The sequence below is a fragment of the Sarcophilus harrisii genome, chromosome 2 (genome assembly GCF_902635505.1).
Source record: "Sarcophilus harrisii chromosome 2, mSarHar1.11, whole genome shotgun sequence".
In the NCBI taxonomy this organism is placed as follows: domain Eukaryota; kingdom Metazoa; phylum Chordata; class Mammalia; order Dasyuromorphia; family Dasyuridae; genus Sarcophilus; species Sarcophilus harrisii.
Window position 1 is genome coordinate 582,385,630 of NC_045427.1, and position 20,330 is coordinate 582,405,959.

General features: G+C 36.4%; 1 protein-coding gene across 2 annotated transcripts in view; it reads right to left on the reverse strand.

Moving 5' to 3' along the window:
* Positions 1-20,330, reverse strand: part of CPXM2 (carboxypeptidase X, M14 family member 2) — a 266,901-nt gene that overhangs the window by 43,887 nt on the left and 202,684 nt on the right. For both annotated transcript variants that reach the window (XM_031956005.1, XM_031956006.1), the window contains one exon: positions 3,642-3,939. In XM_031956005.1, coding sequence (XP_031811865.1) covers positions 3,642-3,939 — 298 coding nt within the window. The remainder of the gene's footprint in view (positions 1-3,641; positions 3,940-20,330) is intronic.

The window sequence follows — 20,330 nt, forward strand, 5'->3', positions numbered from 1 at the left end:
CAATTACCACCAAATTATTAATATTGTACTCTATCTGAACATATCTGTTTAAGATCACTACTTTCTCCATCCAAGATCAACTCAGTGAGAATGCTAACTGGCCTAGCATTCCAAGCCAGGAGATGATTTAATATGGTATTCTTTCTCTATCAGGTTTGTATACTTGTCATGTGGAAATATCAGTAAGAAATTTTCTTTCTCCTTTGTCTTTTAGTGATAGAAGCAACCCAGAAAGTTGGATGGATGGTACGCTGGGGCAATAACATTAGTCAGGGACCAAATCAGGCATTGATAATTTAGGAAAGGCACTTGATTGTATGGACAAAGGTTGGATTGAGGAGCTGCTCCCCCAAAAAAGTATTGATTGGAAGGCTCTGATACTTTGCTTCCACCTTTTTAGTTTTCCTAGCCCGTAGGAGACCTTTCCCAATTCCCTTGAGTTGCTAATATCTTCCCTTCTTATGTTGACTTCCATGTATTCTCATTCTCTGTCTCTGTCTCTCTCTCTCCCTTTCTCTCACACACATACAGACACAGACATATGCTCTGTCTTTTATTCTGTTTCATTCTTTGTTTCTCCATCACTCTGTCTCTCTCAAATGTATCTAATTATTCACATGTCATTCTGATGTGGGAAAGAATATTCCCACCCCCTCCTAGTTAATGTAATTACCCTTTGACTCTTAAATCCTGGTCCCTTTGTATTCCAATAGAAGATCCAGACCTCTCCCAACCCCATCCAGATCTGAGCCAAATTTGGGGCTACACCCAAGAACCCCTCTAGCTGAATCTCCCATTATAAAAGGGACACGCTGGGATCCCCTCCCCTCTCTGCAGAGGTCCCAAACATGGTAGCCATGTCAGGACCCTCTGTCCACTGGACCCTCTGTCCAATGCTCTCCTTATCTCTACCTTCACCTATTTCCTTACTTCTAAACCCCATAATAAACCTCTTTTTATCAATCTATCTTTTGGGCCAATAAATGCCTTTATTGGGGACTTGCGTCGCTACTAGATCTCAGTTATCACCATATCCTTGCGTTGAATCCAAGGGGGTTGCAGGGGAGCTCTGTTTGACTCCCTGTACCCCAAACCTGCCATTAGACCTCAACTAAACCCTAATTTCATTTAGGTACCCCAAATCTAGACCTCATCCATTCCCCTCTGGAAAGTATATTTCTTAAGGGCAGAGATTTTTTCTTTTCTCGGTATCTCTGGAATTTAATACCATGTTCATATTAATGTAAATGAAAACTAAATTCTTGTTGTCTGACAGTCAAAATAGTCAGGCATCATATTTGGGACCACAGTGAAAAACAGTCAGTTTGAAATGGGAAGCCTGAAGAAATTTTCTCAAGGAGAAAGCTATCTTGAACTTTACCTCCACACATCTCGGTCACTGGTTTCTCCTATGTGTCATTTTATCTTTGCAAAATAGTTGTTTTCAGAATAAAAATTATTTTCTATATGAGCCTGGCTGGAAACAGAGATGGAATTTGACCCAGATAATTTTTCATAATCACTGGATATTGGCTCAGGTTGGCGAGACATTCTTTTGTGCTCTGCATTTGACTGAAATCCTTCTGTTCTTCCCAAATTCAATATGAAACACAGAATCCAGCCGTTTTTAAACCTCTGTGGTTCAGATTGTATCACAGCCCAGGATTTCATTATCTAGAGATAACAGGGAACAATAGACTGATGGTATTCACATGTAGGCAGGTTCAATGCAAGTATTGATATGTAATGCGTATTTAGAAACTTACTGAACCATGAAGTAAACTTTTTTTAAAAATTAATTTATAGTTTATCTGCCATTTGTTAACTAATGCCTGTCAAGTCAATGCTCAGAAATATGAAAGCAAAAGTAAAGGGTGTGAGGGAGTAGAGAGTGGGAGGGGAAGGGGAAGGGCAGGAAATTAGAAATACCATTTCATTAATCTCCAGTGAAATGATTCTGCAGACCTCATTATAGTACCAGGAAGAAGAGTGATTAAAAGGACCTGAGCCCTCTGTTCATTTGCTATCCCCACCCCTTAACTTGCAAAGGAAGTCAGTGAAATGGAAAGTAGAATTGGTTAAAAACTCAAATGCTGCCTAGACTGGTTGTGCAGTAGATGCCTTCTAAAAATGTTATTATTGACTGCATTGATCAGTCTGGCTGTGCTGCTACTTGTTGAAGAAGGGTCATGTCATTTATAAAGATCAAGGAATATAGTGATTGTTAAAAATTGATTCTGGTCTTTTGGTCTAAGTTTTTAAACTGGTGATAATCTTTGGTTTTCTGTTTTTAGCCACAATGAAATTTTAATGACAGAAAGGGTTTAATCCTTGGTTCTTTTCCAGTTATATAGTTTAATGCATCTTATGAACTTTTTGTCCTCATATAGTGTTTTATTCAAAAAGACCCAAAATGATAAAACAGTGACAATGTATGCAACGTTTTGCATGGTATCTCACATCTTTGCTATGGAGGAGAGTGGTATTTTTCTTTATCTGATCTCCCTTTCCATCACTGTTAAAAATTTATTTCTTTGACTCTAATGTAGAATGGCAGAATAAAGTAGAATAAAATTCCATAGCTTGGCAAAGGCAGCTATGATTCAATGGGAAGTGTTCTGGACCTGGAGTCAAGAAGTATGACATTGAAAAGGAGTACCATTGATAACTAGCTATGTAAATTTGACCAAACCATCCTACCTCTAAGCTTCAGTTTTCTCATCTGTAAAATGGGAAAATATCTGCTGCATAAGGAGCAAATCAAATGAGAAAATAATCACTCTAATAGTATATAATATAAATATAAAATAATATACAATAATATTAATCCTTGATAATTAACAATGACATTAGTGTATAATAGTTCACATTTCTACTTCAAGTTTATAAAGTGTTTTCTTTCAAAATATAATGAGGTTGGTATGGATGTTATTTAATGTATCAATGAAAATCCTTTGTACACTATGAATCCCAGATAAGGGATAATTATCAATAGTAAGCAAACAACTTTTTTATTCACTCAGGAAACAGTATTTGCAAATGTTTTCTTTCCTTGAGAGAAATCATAAACTCTAATAATATCAAAGCTGAAATTTCTGTAGTTTCTTTGTAGTAACTACTTGTATATATAGGATGTCCCAAAAGTCTTAGTGCAGTGTAAAGTTTTAATAGTTTAAAGATCCAGACCTTAGAAGCACCCTCTATAGTGCTTTAAGTTTCAAAAACACTATAAAACATCTCCTTTGATTCTAACAATAAATTTTGTTATTATCATCTCCAGTTTACAGTTGAGGGGACTAATATTCAGAGAAGAATGTTTTTAAGATTTAAGATGAAAAAAGAGGGGTGTGGGAAGAAGGGAAAGAAGGAGGGGAAGAGAGAGACAGAGAGACAGAGACAGAGAGAGAGAAAATCAGGATCACTTCCTAGGATTGTGGAATGACAATAGATGAATGAGGGAAGCACTTAAATATGACTTCCATCTCTGTTTTCTCTATTAAGGAAAGTATCAAAAATACCTAACAGGGATTTGATATCCATAAAAGTAGGAAAATTTAGCTACTGTTGTAATTGCAAAGCATCAGGCCTAGCTTAACTTGTGATACAGTGAAACTGTGGGAAAAACTCTACCCGATGCTTACTTCCAGCAACAGTGTGCCACGAAGCTCCATTCACAGTGCCATCCTCTTTCTGAAAATCTTCAGTATGGCACACCCTTCTCCGGGCATCTGTCATGAGCCGGTGGGTCGATGCATAGGAATAGGCCAGCCATCGGAATACGTGATCATCGGGTGTAGGTGTCTGCTCCTGTGTTTTCCATAATGATCGAACCATATCATATGGGTACGCCACCACCAATTCTCCTCCTTGTAAATTACCTCCCAACACAAAGGGGATTTTTTCCATCCAGGCTATGATTGCCCTTGTCTCAAGAGCCACCTATATTTAAAGAAAGAGAAGAAAAGGCAGCTTGATATCATTACAGCTACAGGTATCATGAAGCCAGTCTATCGTGAAGCAGAGGATCATTGATTAAGACCTGAATGGAATTTTAGAAGTCATTGAAGTAAGTCCCCTCACTTTAAAGATGAGAAAAATGAGGGGAGAAAGAAATAAGGTGACTTTTCTAGAGTTATCCCAACTAGTAAGTATATGAAGTGAGATTTGAACCTTCCTGTGTCCAAATCCGGGGCCCTTTCCATTATGCCATATTGCCCTTGGGTCCATGACTAACACAAAATTTGAATTTAATAAGCTGATTTAATTTATCCAATTTATCCAAATTAAATTAATTTCTCTAATTCAGAAGAAGAGAATATAGAGATCATACTGTTAAACACAAAGATCATTTGAAGAAGGATTCATGAATTCATACTATGTTCCCACTCTCCCTCCTTTAACACACAGCTCTCAATTGTTTTGTTTCACACTGTCTCTTTTCTCCTCAGATTGTTTGCCCTGGAGTCAGGAAAATCTGAGTTCAAATCCAGTCTAAGTTATGTGACTATAGGCGAGTCACTTAACATCTGGAAATTGCCTCAGTTTTCTCAGGAATAAAAGAGAGAGATAGCAACAATACCTAGCTTTTTAAGAAATGCTTCTTTTCCTCTTCCCTTTTTCCAATTTCTGTACTTTCTTTTATTACGTAATTTACTGAGAAAACTAAAATCCTCCATTAAGAGTTTCCTCTTTCCCTATTCCACATCTCAAATCCTTCTCTCCTTTTCCATTTTCTCTCCTCCTTAGTTGTAGTCTTTGAAGAAGAGGTAGCCTTTTTGCAGAACACTGCCAACACCTCTATTTGTGCCCTTGATTTCACCTCCCTAAGGTGACTCCAGAAGAGACTTGCCTTCTTGATTGCTTATTCACCTTCCTTATCTCTCTTTCCTTGTACTTTCCCTTTGTCTCTTCCTTCATTTCTATCTCTGTCTCTTTCTGTCTCTCCCTCTTCCTTTTCCTTTATCTTATCCTTCTCTTGTTTCTTTCTCTGATGTCTGTTCCCCAACCTTTATTTTTTTATTTGACTCTGCCATTTTCCTGATGTCAGTCCCCTACTTTTTAAATTATTTCCCTTTGATTCTGTCATCCCATTAAATTTTACATATCTCCTATTGTTCAGTCAAATTCCTAGAAAACACTATTCATACCTCCATTATCTTAGTTTCTCAAACCTTGAAAATCTAGTTTTGATTCTAATAATTCACTAAAATTCTTTTCTTCAAGGTTATTTACTAATGCTAAGTCTGATGACTTTTTTTAAAATCATTTCTCATTTTGTTTGACCTTCCAATGATGATCTGGAATGGTAATACCATTTTATTCTTCATAGGGTACTTGCTTAGCTTTTTCCTTTTACCTATTTGATGGCTCCCTTTCAGTCTCTTCTGCTTGCTCATTATTCAATTTTTAAGCTTTCAGAAGAGGTGTTCCCTAAATCTCAGTTCTAGTCTTTTTGTTTATCTCCCTTTGATAGTGATTTCATTGGCCTCAGTAAATTCAATTATTAGCTTTATGCAGAGAACTCCAAAACGTAGAGATCTAGCCTTGATCTCTATCTTGAATGTCAGTCTTCTATAACCACATACATATTGGCTATCTTTATCTGGATGTTCCATTACACCTTAAACTCAGTACATATGAAACAGAAATCATTATCCTTTTCCTACTTCCCACCTCCCTTTCATCCTCTCTCATTTTTTTGAAGATACCATGATTTTTCTAGTCACTTAAGTTTGCAACTTTAGTCACCCTTGATTCCTGTATCTAATATATTTCATTAAAAAAAAAAACTTTTTATTTTCAAAATGTATGCACAGATAATTTTCAAAATTGACCCTTGCAAAAACTTGTTTCAAACTTTTTCTTCCTCCCTTTACCCCCAACCCTTCCCCTAGACAGCAAATAATCTAGTATATGATAAACATGAGCAATTCTTCTTTACATATTTCCACAATTATCATGCCTCACAAGAAGAATCAGATCAAAAAGGGGAAAAAAATGAGAAGAAAACAAAATTCTAGCAAACAACAACAAAAAGTGAAAAGACTGTGTTGTAATCTATACTCAGTTCCCACAGTGCTTTTTGCTGGGTTCACATGACTCTTTCTATCCCAAGACCATTGAAACTGGCCTGAATCACCTCACTGTTGAAAAGAGCCATGTCCATCAGAACTGGCATCTTCATATAATCTTGTTGCTATGTACAATGTTCTCTTGGTTCTACTCACTTCACTTAGCAAAAGTTCATGTAAGTCTTTCCAGGCCTCTCTGAAATCATCCTGCTGATCATTTCTCACAGAACAATAATATTCAATAGAATTCATGTACCATATGGGCATCTATTCAGTTTCCAGTTCCTTGTCATTACAAAAGGGCTGCCACAAACATTTTTGCACATATGGGTTCTTTAATTTTTTTTTATGATTTCTTTGGAATACTGACCAATAAAAACACTGCTGAATCAAAGGGTATGCATATTTTGACGGCTCTTTGGGCATAGTTCCATACTGCTCTCCAGAATGATTGGATCAGTTCACAACTCTTATCAACAATGTATTAGTGTCCCAGTTTTCCCATATCCCCTTCAGCATTCATCATTATCTTTTCCTGTCACCTTAGCCAATTCGAGAAACGTGTAGTGGTACCTCATACTTACCTTAATTTGCTTTTCTAATAAATAGTGATTTCAAGTATTTTTTCATATGACTAGAAATTGTTTTAATTTCTTCATCTGAAAGTTGTTCATAATCTATGACCATTTATCAATCGAAGAATGACTTGGGTTTTTCTTTCTATAGTCAATTCTTTTATATTTTAAAAATGAGGTCTTTATCAGACCCCTTAGATATAAATTTTTTTTCCCAGTTTACTTTTTCCCTTTTAATCTTGTCTGCACTGGTTTTGTTTATTCAAAATCTTTTAAACTTAATGTATTCAAAATTATCCACTTTGCATTTCATAATGTACTCTAGTTCTTTTTTTGGTCACAAGTTGAGAGAAAGCCTATGCTTTGTTCTTCTAATTTGCTTATAATATCTATCACTCTTTGTGTCTAAATCATGAACCCATTTTAACCTTCTCTTGGTATGGGGTGTTAAATATGGGTCAATGCCTCCTTTCTTCCAGGCTAATTACCAATTTTTCCAGCAATTTTTGTCAAATAATAAGTTCTTATCTGAGAAGGTGGGGTCTTTGAGTCTTTCAAACACAAGATTACTATCATTATTGATTATTCTATCTTGTGAACTTAATCTTCAAAAAAAATTAAAACCAAATGGTTTTAATGACTTTAAGTTTATAATATAGTTTTTGATCTGGTACAGCTAGACCAATTTCATTTGCATTGTTTTTCATTAATTTCTTTGAAATTCTTGACCATTTGTTCCTGCAGGTGAACTTTGTTATCTTTTTTTTTCCTAGTCCTATAAAATAATTTCTTGGTTGGTTGATTGGTATAATATGAATTATACCATATAAATTCATAAACATGATATAAGTAAATAGATTAATTTAGGTAGAATTGCAATTTTTATTAAATTAGTTTGGACTACCTATGAGGATTTGATATTCTTCCATTTGAATCTGACTTTATTTGTGTGGAAAGAGTTTTGCAATTGTATTCATATAATTCCTTACTTTTCCTTGGCAGGTAAATTCCAAAATATTTTATATTATTTTCAGTAATTTTAAGTGGAATTTCTCTTTATATTTCTTGCTGCTAGACTTTCTAGTAACATATAGAAATGCTGATGATTTGTGTGGATTCATTTTGTATCCTTCAATTTTGCTAAAGTTATGAATTGTTTCTATTGGTTTTTTAGTTGATTCTCTAGGATTCTCTAAGTATATCATGATAAGTTTGTTTCTTCATTACCTACTTTAATTCTTTTTATTTCTTTTTCTTCTCTTATTGACAAACCTAATATTTCGAATACAATTTTGCATAGTAATGGTGATAATAGGCGGCTTTATTTCACGCCTGATCTTAGTGGAAATGTTAATTTATCACAATTACATATGATGATTGCTGATAGTTTTAAATATAGACTATTGATCATTTAAAGGAAAACTCAATTTATTCCTATATTCTCTAGTATTTTTAATAGGAATTACTGTTGGATTTTGTCAAATGATTTTTCTGCATCTATTGAGAAAATCATATGATTTTCATTAATTTAGTTATTGACAGTCAATTATGCTAATAGTTTTCCTAATAGTGAACCAGTCCTGCATTCCTGGTATAAACTCTACTTTGTCATGGTATATCATCATGGGCATAACATGTGGTAATCTCTTTGCTAATATATTACTTAAAATTTTTGCATTAATTAGTTAATTAATTAGGAAAATTGGATTATAATTTTCTTTCTCTGATTTGATCCTACCTGGTTTAGGTATCAGCACCATATCTGTGTCATAAACAGTAATTTGATAGGACTCCTTCTTCTCCTATTTTTCCAAATAGTTTGTAAAGAATTGTAATTAATTGTTCTTTAAATGTTTGGTAGAATTCACATGTAAATCCATCTGACCCTGGAAATTTTTTCTTAGGAGTTGATTAATCGTTTGTCAATTTTTTTTTCTAAAATGGGACTATATTTAGGTAATTTATTTTCTACTCTATTAATCTGGGTGATATATATTTTTGTAAATATTTATCAATTCATTTAGATTATCACTTATATTGGCATACAGCTAAGGAATATAGCTCCTAATTGTTGTTCTTATTTCCTCTTCATTTGTGGAAAGTTCACCCTTTTCATTTTTGATACTAGAAAATTGATTTTTTTGTTTCCTTTTTCTAATCAAATTAAAAGTTTATTTTGTTGTTTTTTTTTATATACCAATTTTCAGTTTTGTTAAATAGTCAAATAGTTTTCTTACTTTCAATTGTTATCTCCCCTTTTATTTTCAGAATTTCATATTTGTTATTTAATTGTGGGGGGTTAATTTGTTCTTTTTCCCAACATTTTAAATTGGATACCCAATTCATTGGCCTTCTCTTTATTTTATGCAAGTAAGCAACTAGTGATATAAAACTTCCCCTTAGAACTACTTTGGTTACATTCCATAAAATTTGGTATGTTGTCTTAATGAGGCAGCATAACAAAAATGTGCTTTTTAAATTAAAAAAAAATTAATTGTACTTTTAAAAGGTTAAAATATCCCTACCTGGGAAACTGATATGTTTAACTCCTAAGAATTATATCTCTGTTAGGGATATACTTAGAGGGTATTGGTATAATTGACATTTCTGTGGTCATATAAAAAAGAAGCTATGAGTGGAAAAGTAATTGTACTGGAAGAAGAGGGAAGGGGAGGGGTAAATTACATCACATGAAGAGGCAAAAAATACTTCTTATTGTGAGGGAAAGAAGAGAAGAAGAAGAGGATTGTGTGAACCTTAATCTCATCAGATTTGGTTCAAAGACAGAAGATCAGACATATTCATTTTAATGTAGAAACTTGTCTCATTCTGTCAGGAACTAGAAGAAAGGGGAAAGGAAAAATAGAAGGGGAAAGGAATAATAAAAGGAGGAGGAATTGTAAAAGAGGAAGGCAGTTTGATAGAGGTGGCAATGAAAAGCAAAATACTGGTGAAGAGGGAAAGAGGAGAAGGAAAAGAGAAAAATATAATTGAAGATAATAAGATAATGTGAAATATAGTGTTAGTAATTTTTACTGTGAATGTGAATGGGATGAATTCTTCCATAAAACAGAAGCAGATAGCAGAGTGGATTAAAAGTCAGAATCCTATAATGTGTTGTTTAGAAGAAACAAATTTAAAGTAGACTGATACATACAGAGTAAAGGTAAATGGCTGGAGCAAAATCTATTATGCTGTAAAGAGATGAAACTCATGAGTTGATGCAGAGATTGGACAACCAAGCACTTAAGGCTAATTACCAATTGAACAATACTCTATTAGCATATGCTTGGAAATTGGCCCTTGCCACTATTCTGTGCTGGCTCGATAATTGGTGTATACAGAAAATTGTAGGAGGGACGAGGGGGTGGAGTAAGACTAGCCATGATCACTTCTGGTGGGAGAAGAAGAGGAGAGGTTGTGGAGATTCTGCATCCATCCAATTCACTTCTACCCCTAAAGACCAAGGACTTTTGCTTATCCTGACTCCAGCTGATTCTGAGGTATCCAGGGTACTAATCGGTCTTTACATTTGGTGCCCAATGTGTGGACCAAGGACCCTAATTTCACTGAAGAAGTCCCCAGTGACCAGGAAATAGGGTGAGTATTTTAATAGACAAACAGGGAACTTACTTTGTTAAGGGCTAAACTAGTAACCATTTTTTAGCTGAACCCTGCCTTGGGGTGGGGACGCTATATAAAGGATACTTAAGTGGATCAAGGGACAAGGCTTAATTATGACTTGGTTGCAGATCACTAGACTCTTGGGTACATTAGAACACACATTCCCTTGGTTCCTTTTTTTTATTTTTTTATTTTTTTTATTTTTTTATTTAATAGCATCCCCTTGGTTCTTAAAGGAAGATGTAGGGCCAGATAATTGGAAACTAGAAGGAGATCAACTATGTAAATACTACAATGATAAAGGTCCTAGTTCACTTTCCAAGGAAACATTCTATATATACAACATAATACAATTGGTCTTACAGAATCTGCAAGTTATAGAAAAAAGAAAAATTTTCAGAACAACCAGATGAGGAAGTGTGAAGACAAAGAAAAAGATAAAGAACAGATTAATAGCGATATCACCAGAGAGCATGAGGAATTAGTGAGGATGAAGGGCGGTGAAGGGCATGGTGAAGGGCGTGGTGATTCTCACTCTCACAAAACAGCTTCAATCCTGCCTAAACTGGAACTGGTTCTTGACACGCCCCCATCAACTTCACTTTCTGGAATGGAGGGAGGATGTGTAGTGGGAGGGGCAATGATATCACCAGCACCTTCCCCTCCTCCCCCCCAGAAATCACCCCCTCCTATGACTAGATTGCAAAAGACACTACATAAAGCCACAGAAGAAGGGCAGGATTTAGCTAATTTGAAAATAGGAATGTATCCTGTGATTCAACAGTTTAACTCTTCAGGTCAAGAAAGTAGAAGATATACTCCTTTTGATATAGAAATCCTCAAAAACCTGAAAAAGGCTTGCATTCTGTATGGGGCTACATCAGCTTATGTTAAGATGTTATTACAGAATTTGGCTTATGAAGTCTCAACCCCTAGGGACAGGAAATCTATAGCAAAGACATGCTTAGAACCTGGATAAAACTTGTGCTTTTCTGAATATAGTGAGCTCTGTGGGATACAAGCCCAAAAAAATAGTCATAGTAGAGTTAATCTTCCAATAACCTATGATCAACTAACAAGTGTAGGTTCTTATGCAGAAATTTCAGTACAGATTAATTATTCTATAGCAGCATATGAGCAAATAGCTGTTGCTGCTATCAAAGCATGGGCTTTTCTCCCCAATACAAACGACAAGGGTGAGGCCTTCACAAAAATTTCACAAGGACCAAATGAACCCCTTGCTGATTTTGTGGGGGGCTGTTTGCAGAGAGCTGTCATATGAACTAATGGTGAAAATGCAGTAACAGACATTATGATAAGGCAACTTGCTAAAGAAAACGTGAATGAGGTTTGTAGAAGAATTATACTAGGACTATGCAAGGATGGTTCTTCAGAGAAGATCATAAGATACTGTGCCACAATGGGCACAAATGCCTTTTATAGCCAGGCTATGATGGAGACTTCCCAAGATCCGAACATGGGAAGACAGGGTCCCTTTTGGCAAGGGACTTCCAGGGAAACTTGTCAATGCTTTCAATGTGGTAAATAGGGCATCTGAAAACTCAATGTTGGCAGAGAGATAGAGTAAGAAAACAGGATGGGAGAACAAGACCCAATACCCCATGTCCAAAATGCAACAGAGGCTTTCATTGGGCCTCAGAATGTAGACTGATTCAGGGAAACAGGATGAGGGGCCCAGTCCCAGAGCCCCAGACAAAAAACACTTGGGACATGATGGCAGCCGATGCTACACCCAGAGAGTGCCTAGAAGTCCAATACCCAGACATGACCAATCAGCGAGTAAGCCATCTGATGGGAGAAAGGGATTACAATTGGGGAGAATAGAGTTGTATGCAACTGGGACAACTGAGATTCCACTTGGAGAGATGAAATCTGTTCCTCTTCAGGAGATGGATCCCTTGCCTCCAGGCACAGTAGGCTGGACCATTTCACCTCCTGAGAGTACTTACAAAACAGTGTCCATCCATACACTGATGTGGTAAACTGGGGAATGTGTAGATAATATGCCAGTCACTAATACAGGTAGACAATGTGTAACTTATCACCCAGGAGAAGTAGTAGCATCAGGTTTACTGATACAGACTCCTAATAACAACCTGGTGATAGTTGCCAGATTCTGACTCCAAGCAATGAAATCCAGGAATATACTGAACAACAGCTGTGACAGTTGACCAACCTATGCTCACTATCTATATAAATGGCATACCATTAGAAGGCTTCATAGACACTGGTGCAGATCATACAGTCATTAGAAGTGCCAACTGATTAAGGCAGACACCTACATGTCTGGCATAGGAGGATCAATAGCAGCTGAAGTTAGTGCTACCCTTTGAGATGGACTTTTGAAGATGGAACAGGAGTTTTTACTCCTTTTATAGTTGAAAAATTCCCACCAATCTGTGGGGAAGAGACATTTTACAATAATTAGGATTAAAATTGAGTACTTCAGTTTTTTAGGCAGGGCTGCTGTTGAATGCCAGCCAACACTTTCACCTGTTTCTATCCAATGGAAAACTGATACACCAGTGTGGATAGAACAGTGGCCCTTATATAGTGATAAAATTCAGGCCTTATTAGATATAGTACAGGAGCACATTGACCAAGGACACTTACAATCTTCTCTAAGTCCTTGGAATTCTCCAGTATTTGTTGTAAGAAAGAAATCTGGAAAATGGAGGATGCTGACTGATTTAAGAAAGGTAAATGAACAGATGAAAACTATGGGAACTCTTCAGCCTGGGCTTTCATCTCCTACTCAATTACCTAGAGAAAGGCCTCTTTGGGTTATAGACATTAAGGATTGTTTCTATTCTATCCCTCCAGATAAGGATATGAAAAGATTTGCCTTTTCAGTGCCCAGTGTTAATTTAGCTGAGCCTTATAAAAGATATGAATGGACAGTTTTGCCACAGGGAATGAAAAACAGCCCCACTATGTGTCAAATGTATGTTGTTGCTGCTCTTGCTCCAGTAAGAAAAGCATTTCCAAAAGTTATGTTATTACATTACATGGATGATATATTGGGATGTGCACCTGAGGAACAAATGTTAGAAGCATGTCTATAAAAGACCATGGAAACACTAAGGAACTACAAATTGCACATAGTTCCAGAAAAAATTCAAAGACATGCTCCTTTTCAATATTTAGGATATGAAGTATACCCTAAAATACTTATAGTACAAAAACTTTCCTTAAGAACAGAGAAGCTAAGCACCTTAAATGACTTTCAGAAATTGATAGGAGATATCCAATGGATGAGTCCAGTGTTAGACTTGACTACCTATCAATTGCAACCATTATATGACATTTTAAGGGGAAACAGTGCTTTAAACTCACCATGCCACCTTACAAAAGAAGCTCAAGAGGCTTTGAGAGAAGTTGAACTGGCTTTATCCAATGGGGTTGAAAGAGTCATTCAAAAACCCTTGAAAATATCAGTTTTTGCTACACAAAAGGCACCCACAGCAGTCCTTCCTCAAGGAGACAGTGTGATAGAGTGGGTGAACCTCCCAGCACAACCAGAACAAAGCCTTACTCCTTATCCAGTGCTTGTGGCTAGAATTTTATTAAAGGCCATTAAGTGAGCAGTATAAATATCTGGGATAAGACCTGACAAGATATACACCTTTTATACTCATTAACAAATTAATGTATGCTGTGAAACTATCCCAGAATGGCAAATTTTATTAGCCATGGCTCCAAATTTTACACACGGGTCTCCATTAAAGATAACCAGATTGTTACATAAGTGGCAATGGATTCTTGAAGAAAAGGTTTCTAACGTTCCTCTTAAAGGACCAACTATGTTTACAGATGCATCCAAACATAATATTTGCACAATATACTCTCGTGACTTAACTATAAAGAGAGTAGGCAGAACTTCTTTTCAGTCCACTCAGCAGAATGAATTGTATGCAATCATTCTAGCTCTTACTTGTTATCTAGGAAATATAAATATAATATCTGATTTGGCCTATTCACTATGTGTGGTACAAAGAATTGCCACAGCCCAAATAAAATTTGTAGCTTCCAGTACATATCAGCTCTTTAAGGAACTTCAAGAGCAAGTAAGAAATCATCCAGGTAAGATTTATATCTTGCATGTCCACTCTCATAGTGGACTTCCAGGTCCTATTTTTTATGGTAATTCAAAGGCAGATAGCCTTCTAACTATATTGGCCAATACTCCTTCATTTCAGGAAGCCCAAGAATCTCATTTTAAATATCATCAGGCTGCTCAAGCTTTACACTTACAATTTGGAATAACAAGAGAGGAAGCTAGGAGCATAGTAAAAGCTTGTACAGCTTGCCTTCCTTTTCATGCTCCTACACTGCCTCCAGGGAAGAACCCTTGTGGTTTGAGACCCAGTGAAATTTGGAAAATGGATGTGACCCATTATAAATCTTTTGGTCTTCTGTCTTTTATCCATGGTGTGGTAGACACTTTTTCAGGATTCACTTTTGCAATACCAGCAGCAAAAGAGACAGCCCAAGTGGTCACTGATGCCTTATACAAACCTTTGCAATTATGGGTGTGCCACAAGCAATAAAAACAGATAATGGACCTGCATATACTTCTAAACATTTTGCACAGTTTTGTGCACAGTATAAGATTTTACACACCACTGGCATACCTTTTAATCCTCAAGGACAGGCAATAGTAGAGAGGAGAAACAGAGACATTAAGATGCTCCTCCAAAAGCAAAAGAAAGGGGGAGCCACGGGTAAATCTAGAGAATTCTAAATCTAGCTCTTTATACTATTAATGTCTTGATTTTTGACAAAGATACACTGGCTGTGGCAGACAGATTTTATAACCTACTGGAAGGGCAGTGTCCAGGGCAAGCAGCTCCCCTATCTTTAGATAATCGCCAGGTGATGTGGAGAGACCCAGAGAGTGGTGAATGGAAGGGACCAGATAGGTTAACTCCTTGGGGGAGAGGGTTTTCTTGTATCTCTACAGATGGAAAAGGAATCAGATGGGTGCCAATGAGCCATATTCGCCTTGTCCATTGGAGAGAGACAGAGCAGACCCTTGAAATGAAGGAGAATATCCATGAAACATTGGGTGATTCCATTGCTGACTATGCCCACCATTGAAAGAGTCTGGAAGTTATGGCATTTGACTCATGGACGTCAAAAATTGTTAGACTTCAAAACCCTCAGGAATCACTGGATTCTCTGAGACATGAGATTATTGAGGACTTGAAAACCTTCAGGAATCACTGGATTTTCTGAAAAATGATAAGACTGTTGCAGGACTTCAAAAACTTGCAGGGATCATTGGATTCCCTGACATATGAAGTAATGGACAATAAATTGGTTTTGGACTATCTCTTGGCTGCTGAAGGAGGCGTTTATGTGATTGTTATTTACATACTCTCCTTCTAGGACTTCTGGAAATCTTTTACAATACCATGTTGATTCATATTGTTTGTTATATCACTACTTATATATCCAACTTATGTCTGTTGCACCACATTGAGCCTGCACTGGCTGTGGGGAGAGTTACCACTAATAGCCTCTGCATTATTGCTTTGTGCTTGTGTAATATCTCTCATGCTGATGGGTTTGTGCATACCTGTTTCTGATAAGACCCTTCAGCCCAGACACCTGCTAGCAATCCCCACTTCCCTTTGGTGCTTTTCATCTCCCTTCTTAAGATGTCAGGGAGGGAGTGATCATCTCCTTTTTGGTGCTTTCACCTTCCTTCCTGAGAAGTCAGGAAGAGTATGATCACCTCCTTTTTGGGATTCTCACCTCCCTGAGAAGTCAGGGAAGGCATGACCACCTGTGTTCTAAAACAAAAGAAAGTGGGAGATGTAAAGGGCTGAAACTCTTGAGTCAATGCACTGAGGTGGGACAACCTAGCACTTAAGGCTAATTGCTGATTAGACAATACTCTATTAGCATATGCTTGGAAAATGGCCCTTCCCACTATTCTGTGCTGACTTAATAATTGGTGTATACAGAGAATTGTAGGAGGAACTAGGGGTGGAGTAAGACTAGCTAGAGTCACTTTTTGGGTGGGAGACTAAGCCTTTTTGGCTTTTTGCTCACTTTTAAAGTTGAGGTCTGCTTTCAGGGCAAAGGGGAGATTGTTCCAAGCTTCCTTTACAAGCAACAGAGATTTTATGCTGCCCTGGGACTTGTGCTTCTGACTTCCTTTCCATGCTGGGTGAGTGTGACAAAGTTCCACATTATGCAGGGGTTTAGGAGCTCACTATTTTCCTTCTGTATTTGATTTGGAGATCTCATCGCTAATCTATTGATCCACTTAACCAAAAGAGAGCAACAAATGCTGCAGTATTTTGCCTAGGAGCCTCCCACTAGATTCCCCCAGTGCTTTTGAAAGCCTTTTTTGCCTGGGTCTCCCTGTTCTTCATTGCACTTTATTGTGCTTGTACTGGCCTGCAAATGCCTTCTGCCCAAATGCCCAATTGAGGCCTTTCCTGAAGGTCTTCCAAAACACATTCTACTGGGAATTTGTTACATTCTGAATATTTTTGGGTTCTGTCACTCTAAAACCCATTCAGAGGATTGATCTAGTGTTGATCTGAGGGAGATCACTAAGAGCTCAAACAAAGTCCTGTCATCTTAGCTCTGATCTAATGCATTTCTAAATCCTGTCTATTCCATTTCCCAACCAAGCTATTTGTCTCCTTCTCTTTATAAGTCAAACTATCACCTTCCTAAATTTCCTTACCATTTTTTACAAGGATGATTGCAATAGCTTCCTCACTGCTATCCCAGCTAACAGGATTTTCCATTTTCAACCTATCTTCCCCTAAAATATCAAACCAGTCTTCCAAAAGCACAGGCTCAACTATGTTAACTCCTTTCAAGGATCTTTAGTGGGTTGCAATTAAGTAGAAAAAATGGGAACTCCACCTCCCAGTGCAGCCCATCTGGGTCATTTACCCTTCCATACTCCTCTATTGTACTCTTCTATGTGAACTCTATGTTTCAGTCTAATGAGGCTGCTTGTTATTTTCTAATCTCATGTCCCATCTCTGTGTTTTCTCAAAGGCTGTGTTCTTTGCTTTCACCTACATTTTATATCTAACTCTCAGAATCTTTAACTTCCTTTGCTTTGGGCATATCTTGTCAGGTAAGTGGTTTGTTTTTTTTTTAATTTTTATTTTCAATACTATTTTATTTTCCAAATACAAATAAAGATAGCTTTCAACATTCATTTTTGTAAGACTTTGTGTTCCATATTTTTCTCCTTCCTCTCTTCCCTCCCCTCTTCTCCCACCCAAGTGAGCAAGCAATCCAATATAGCTGAAGTATGTGCAATTCTTTTAAACATATTTCCATTAAAATATAGATTTTTCATCAAATGAAGGTGGCCTAGCTGTACCTTATCTAAAACTATATTATAAAGCAGCAGTCACCAAAACCGTTTGGTATTGGCTAAGAAATAGATTAGCTGATCAATGGAATAAGTTAGGTTCACAAGACAAAATAGACAGTAATTATAGCAATCTGGTGGTTGACAAACCCAAAGATCCCAACTTTTGGGATAAGAATTCATTATTTGACAAAAATTGCTGGGAAAACTGGAAATTAGTATGGCAGAAATTAGGCATGGACCCACACTTAACACCGTACACCAAGATAAGATCAAAATGGGTCCATGATTTAGGCATAAAGAACAAGATTATAAATAAATTGGAGGAACATAGGATAGTTTACCTCTCAGACTTGTGAAGGAGGAAGGAACTTGTGACCAAAGATGAACTAGAGATCATTATTGATCACAAAATAGAAAATTTTGATTATATCAAATTAAAAAGCTTTTGTACAAACAAAATTAATGCAAACATGATTAGAAGGGAAGCAACAAACTGGGAAAACATCTTTACAGTTAAAGGTTCTGATAAAGGCCTCATTTCCAAAATATATGGATAATTGACTCTAATTTATAAGAAATCAAGCCATTCTCCAATTGATAAATGGTCAAAGGATATGAACAGACAATTCTCAGATGAAGAAATTGAAACTATTTCTAGGCATATGAAAAGATACTCCAAGTCATTATTAATCCAAGAAATGCAAATTAAGACAACTCTGAGATACCACTACACACATGTCATATTGGCTAAGATGATAGGAAAAAATAATGATGAATGTTGGAGGGGATGCAGGAAAACTGGACACTGAAGCATTGTTGGTGGAGTTGTGAACAAATCCAGCCATTCTGGAGAGCAATTGGAAATTATGCCCAAAAAATTATCAAACTGTGCATACCTTTGATCCAGCAGTGCTACTACTGGGTTTATACCCCCAAAGAAATACTAAAGAAGGGAAAGGGACCTGTATGTGCCAAAATGTTTGTAGTAGCCCTGTTTATAGTGGCTAGAAACTGGAAAATGAATGGATGCCCATCAATTGGAGAATGGTTGGGTAAATTGTGGTATATGAATGTTATGGAATATTATTGTTCTGTAAGAAATGACCAGCAGGATGAATACAGAGAGTCTTGGAGAGACTTACATGAACTGATGCTAAGTGAAATGAGCAGAACCAAGAGATCATTATATACTTCAACAACGATACTGTATGAAGATGTATTCTGATGGAAGTGAATTTCTTCGACAAAGAGAAGATCTAAATCAGTTTCAATTGATCAATGATGGACAGAAGCAGCTATACCCAAAGAAGGACACTGGGAAATGAATGTAAACTGTTTGCATTTTTGTTTTTCTTCCCAGGTTATTTTTACCTTCTGAATGCAACTCTTCCTGTACAACAAGAAAACTGTTCGGTTCTGCACACATATATTATATCTAAGATATACTGTGACATATTTAACATGTACAGGATTGTTTGCCATCTGGGGGAGGGGGTGAAGAGAGGGAGGGGAAAAGTCAGAACAGAAGTGAGTGCAAGGGATAATGTTGTAAAAAAATTACCCAGGAATGGGTTGTCAATAAAAAGTTATAATTATTAAAAAAAAAAAACAAATATAGATTTTTCTTATTCAAGAAAAATCAGACCAAATGGGAAAACCACAAAAAACAAAGAAACAAACAAAAAGATGAAAATGCCATGCTATGATACACATTCATATGTGTGTATATGTATGTATGCGTTTTCTATCTCCCCTAACAATATGTAACCTTGAACAGAAAAATTGCTTTTTCTTTTTTTTTTCTTTGTAACACTTTGAGACATCATTGACTTAATAAAAATATGTCAAATTGAGTTGAAAACTCCCATCTAATCACCCCTTTTCCCTTTTAAATAATTTTCTTTCCCTAATTATATTTAATCCATTTATCTTGAGGATATACAACTAGTTTTTGCTAATCAGTGAACTCCATACCAGATCAAGGAATTAAAGTTCAATGACCCATACATTTCTTTCTACAACTAAATCTACCCTACTTCCCTTTGCAATCACCACAATGCTTGATCTTGTCTTCTCAACAACTCTGGATTCTTCCCATTCTTTAGCTGGTAGATAAAAGTGTTGTCCTTGAAGTGTTTTAAGAGGATGAAATAGAACCTATTCACTAAAGGTCCCATATGGTGTCTCAGTCACTAACTACCCAACAGTACAAACTAGATTAACATGTAATTGGGAAATATTTAACAAAATAAATAAAAATATAATAGAACATACATAATATTAATATGAGGTTTAAGTCAAATGCCAACCAAAGGGATCTTTATGTATGTTTTGTATATTGGTCTCTTTCTATTTGAATTTGAAATCTCATCATCTAGCATTTTGGTGAAGATAGAGCTCATAAAATTTTAAGATGCATTCACTTTTTTGGGTGCATGGCAAGCCAGGACCCAGATTAATACAGATTATTTATCTGCAATAATCAGAGAGAAAAAAGCCCATCAAGTCATTAGTTTATTTCATTTTTTTGCCCTTTAATGACTCTTCTAAACACTTCCTCAATTCCTATGATTATTCTTCATTTAGTTCTAAATGTATTCTCTTGCTTTTCATTATTGTGACACAGAAATGTTTCATGTTTTAGTATCTATCCAGAGAGTTATGAACTCTTTAGAGAAGTCA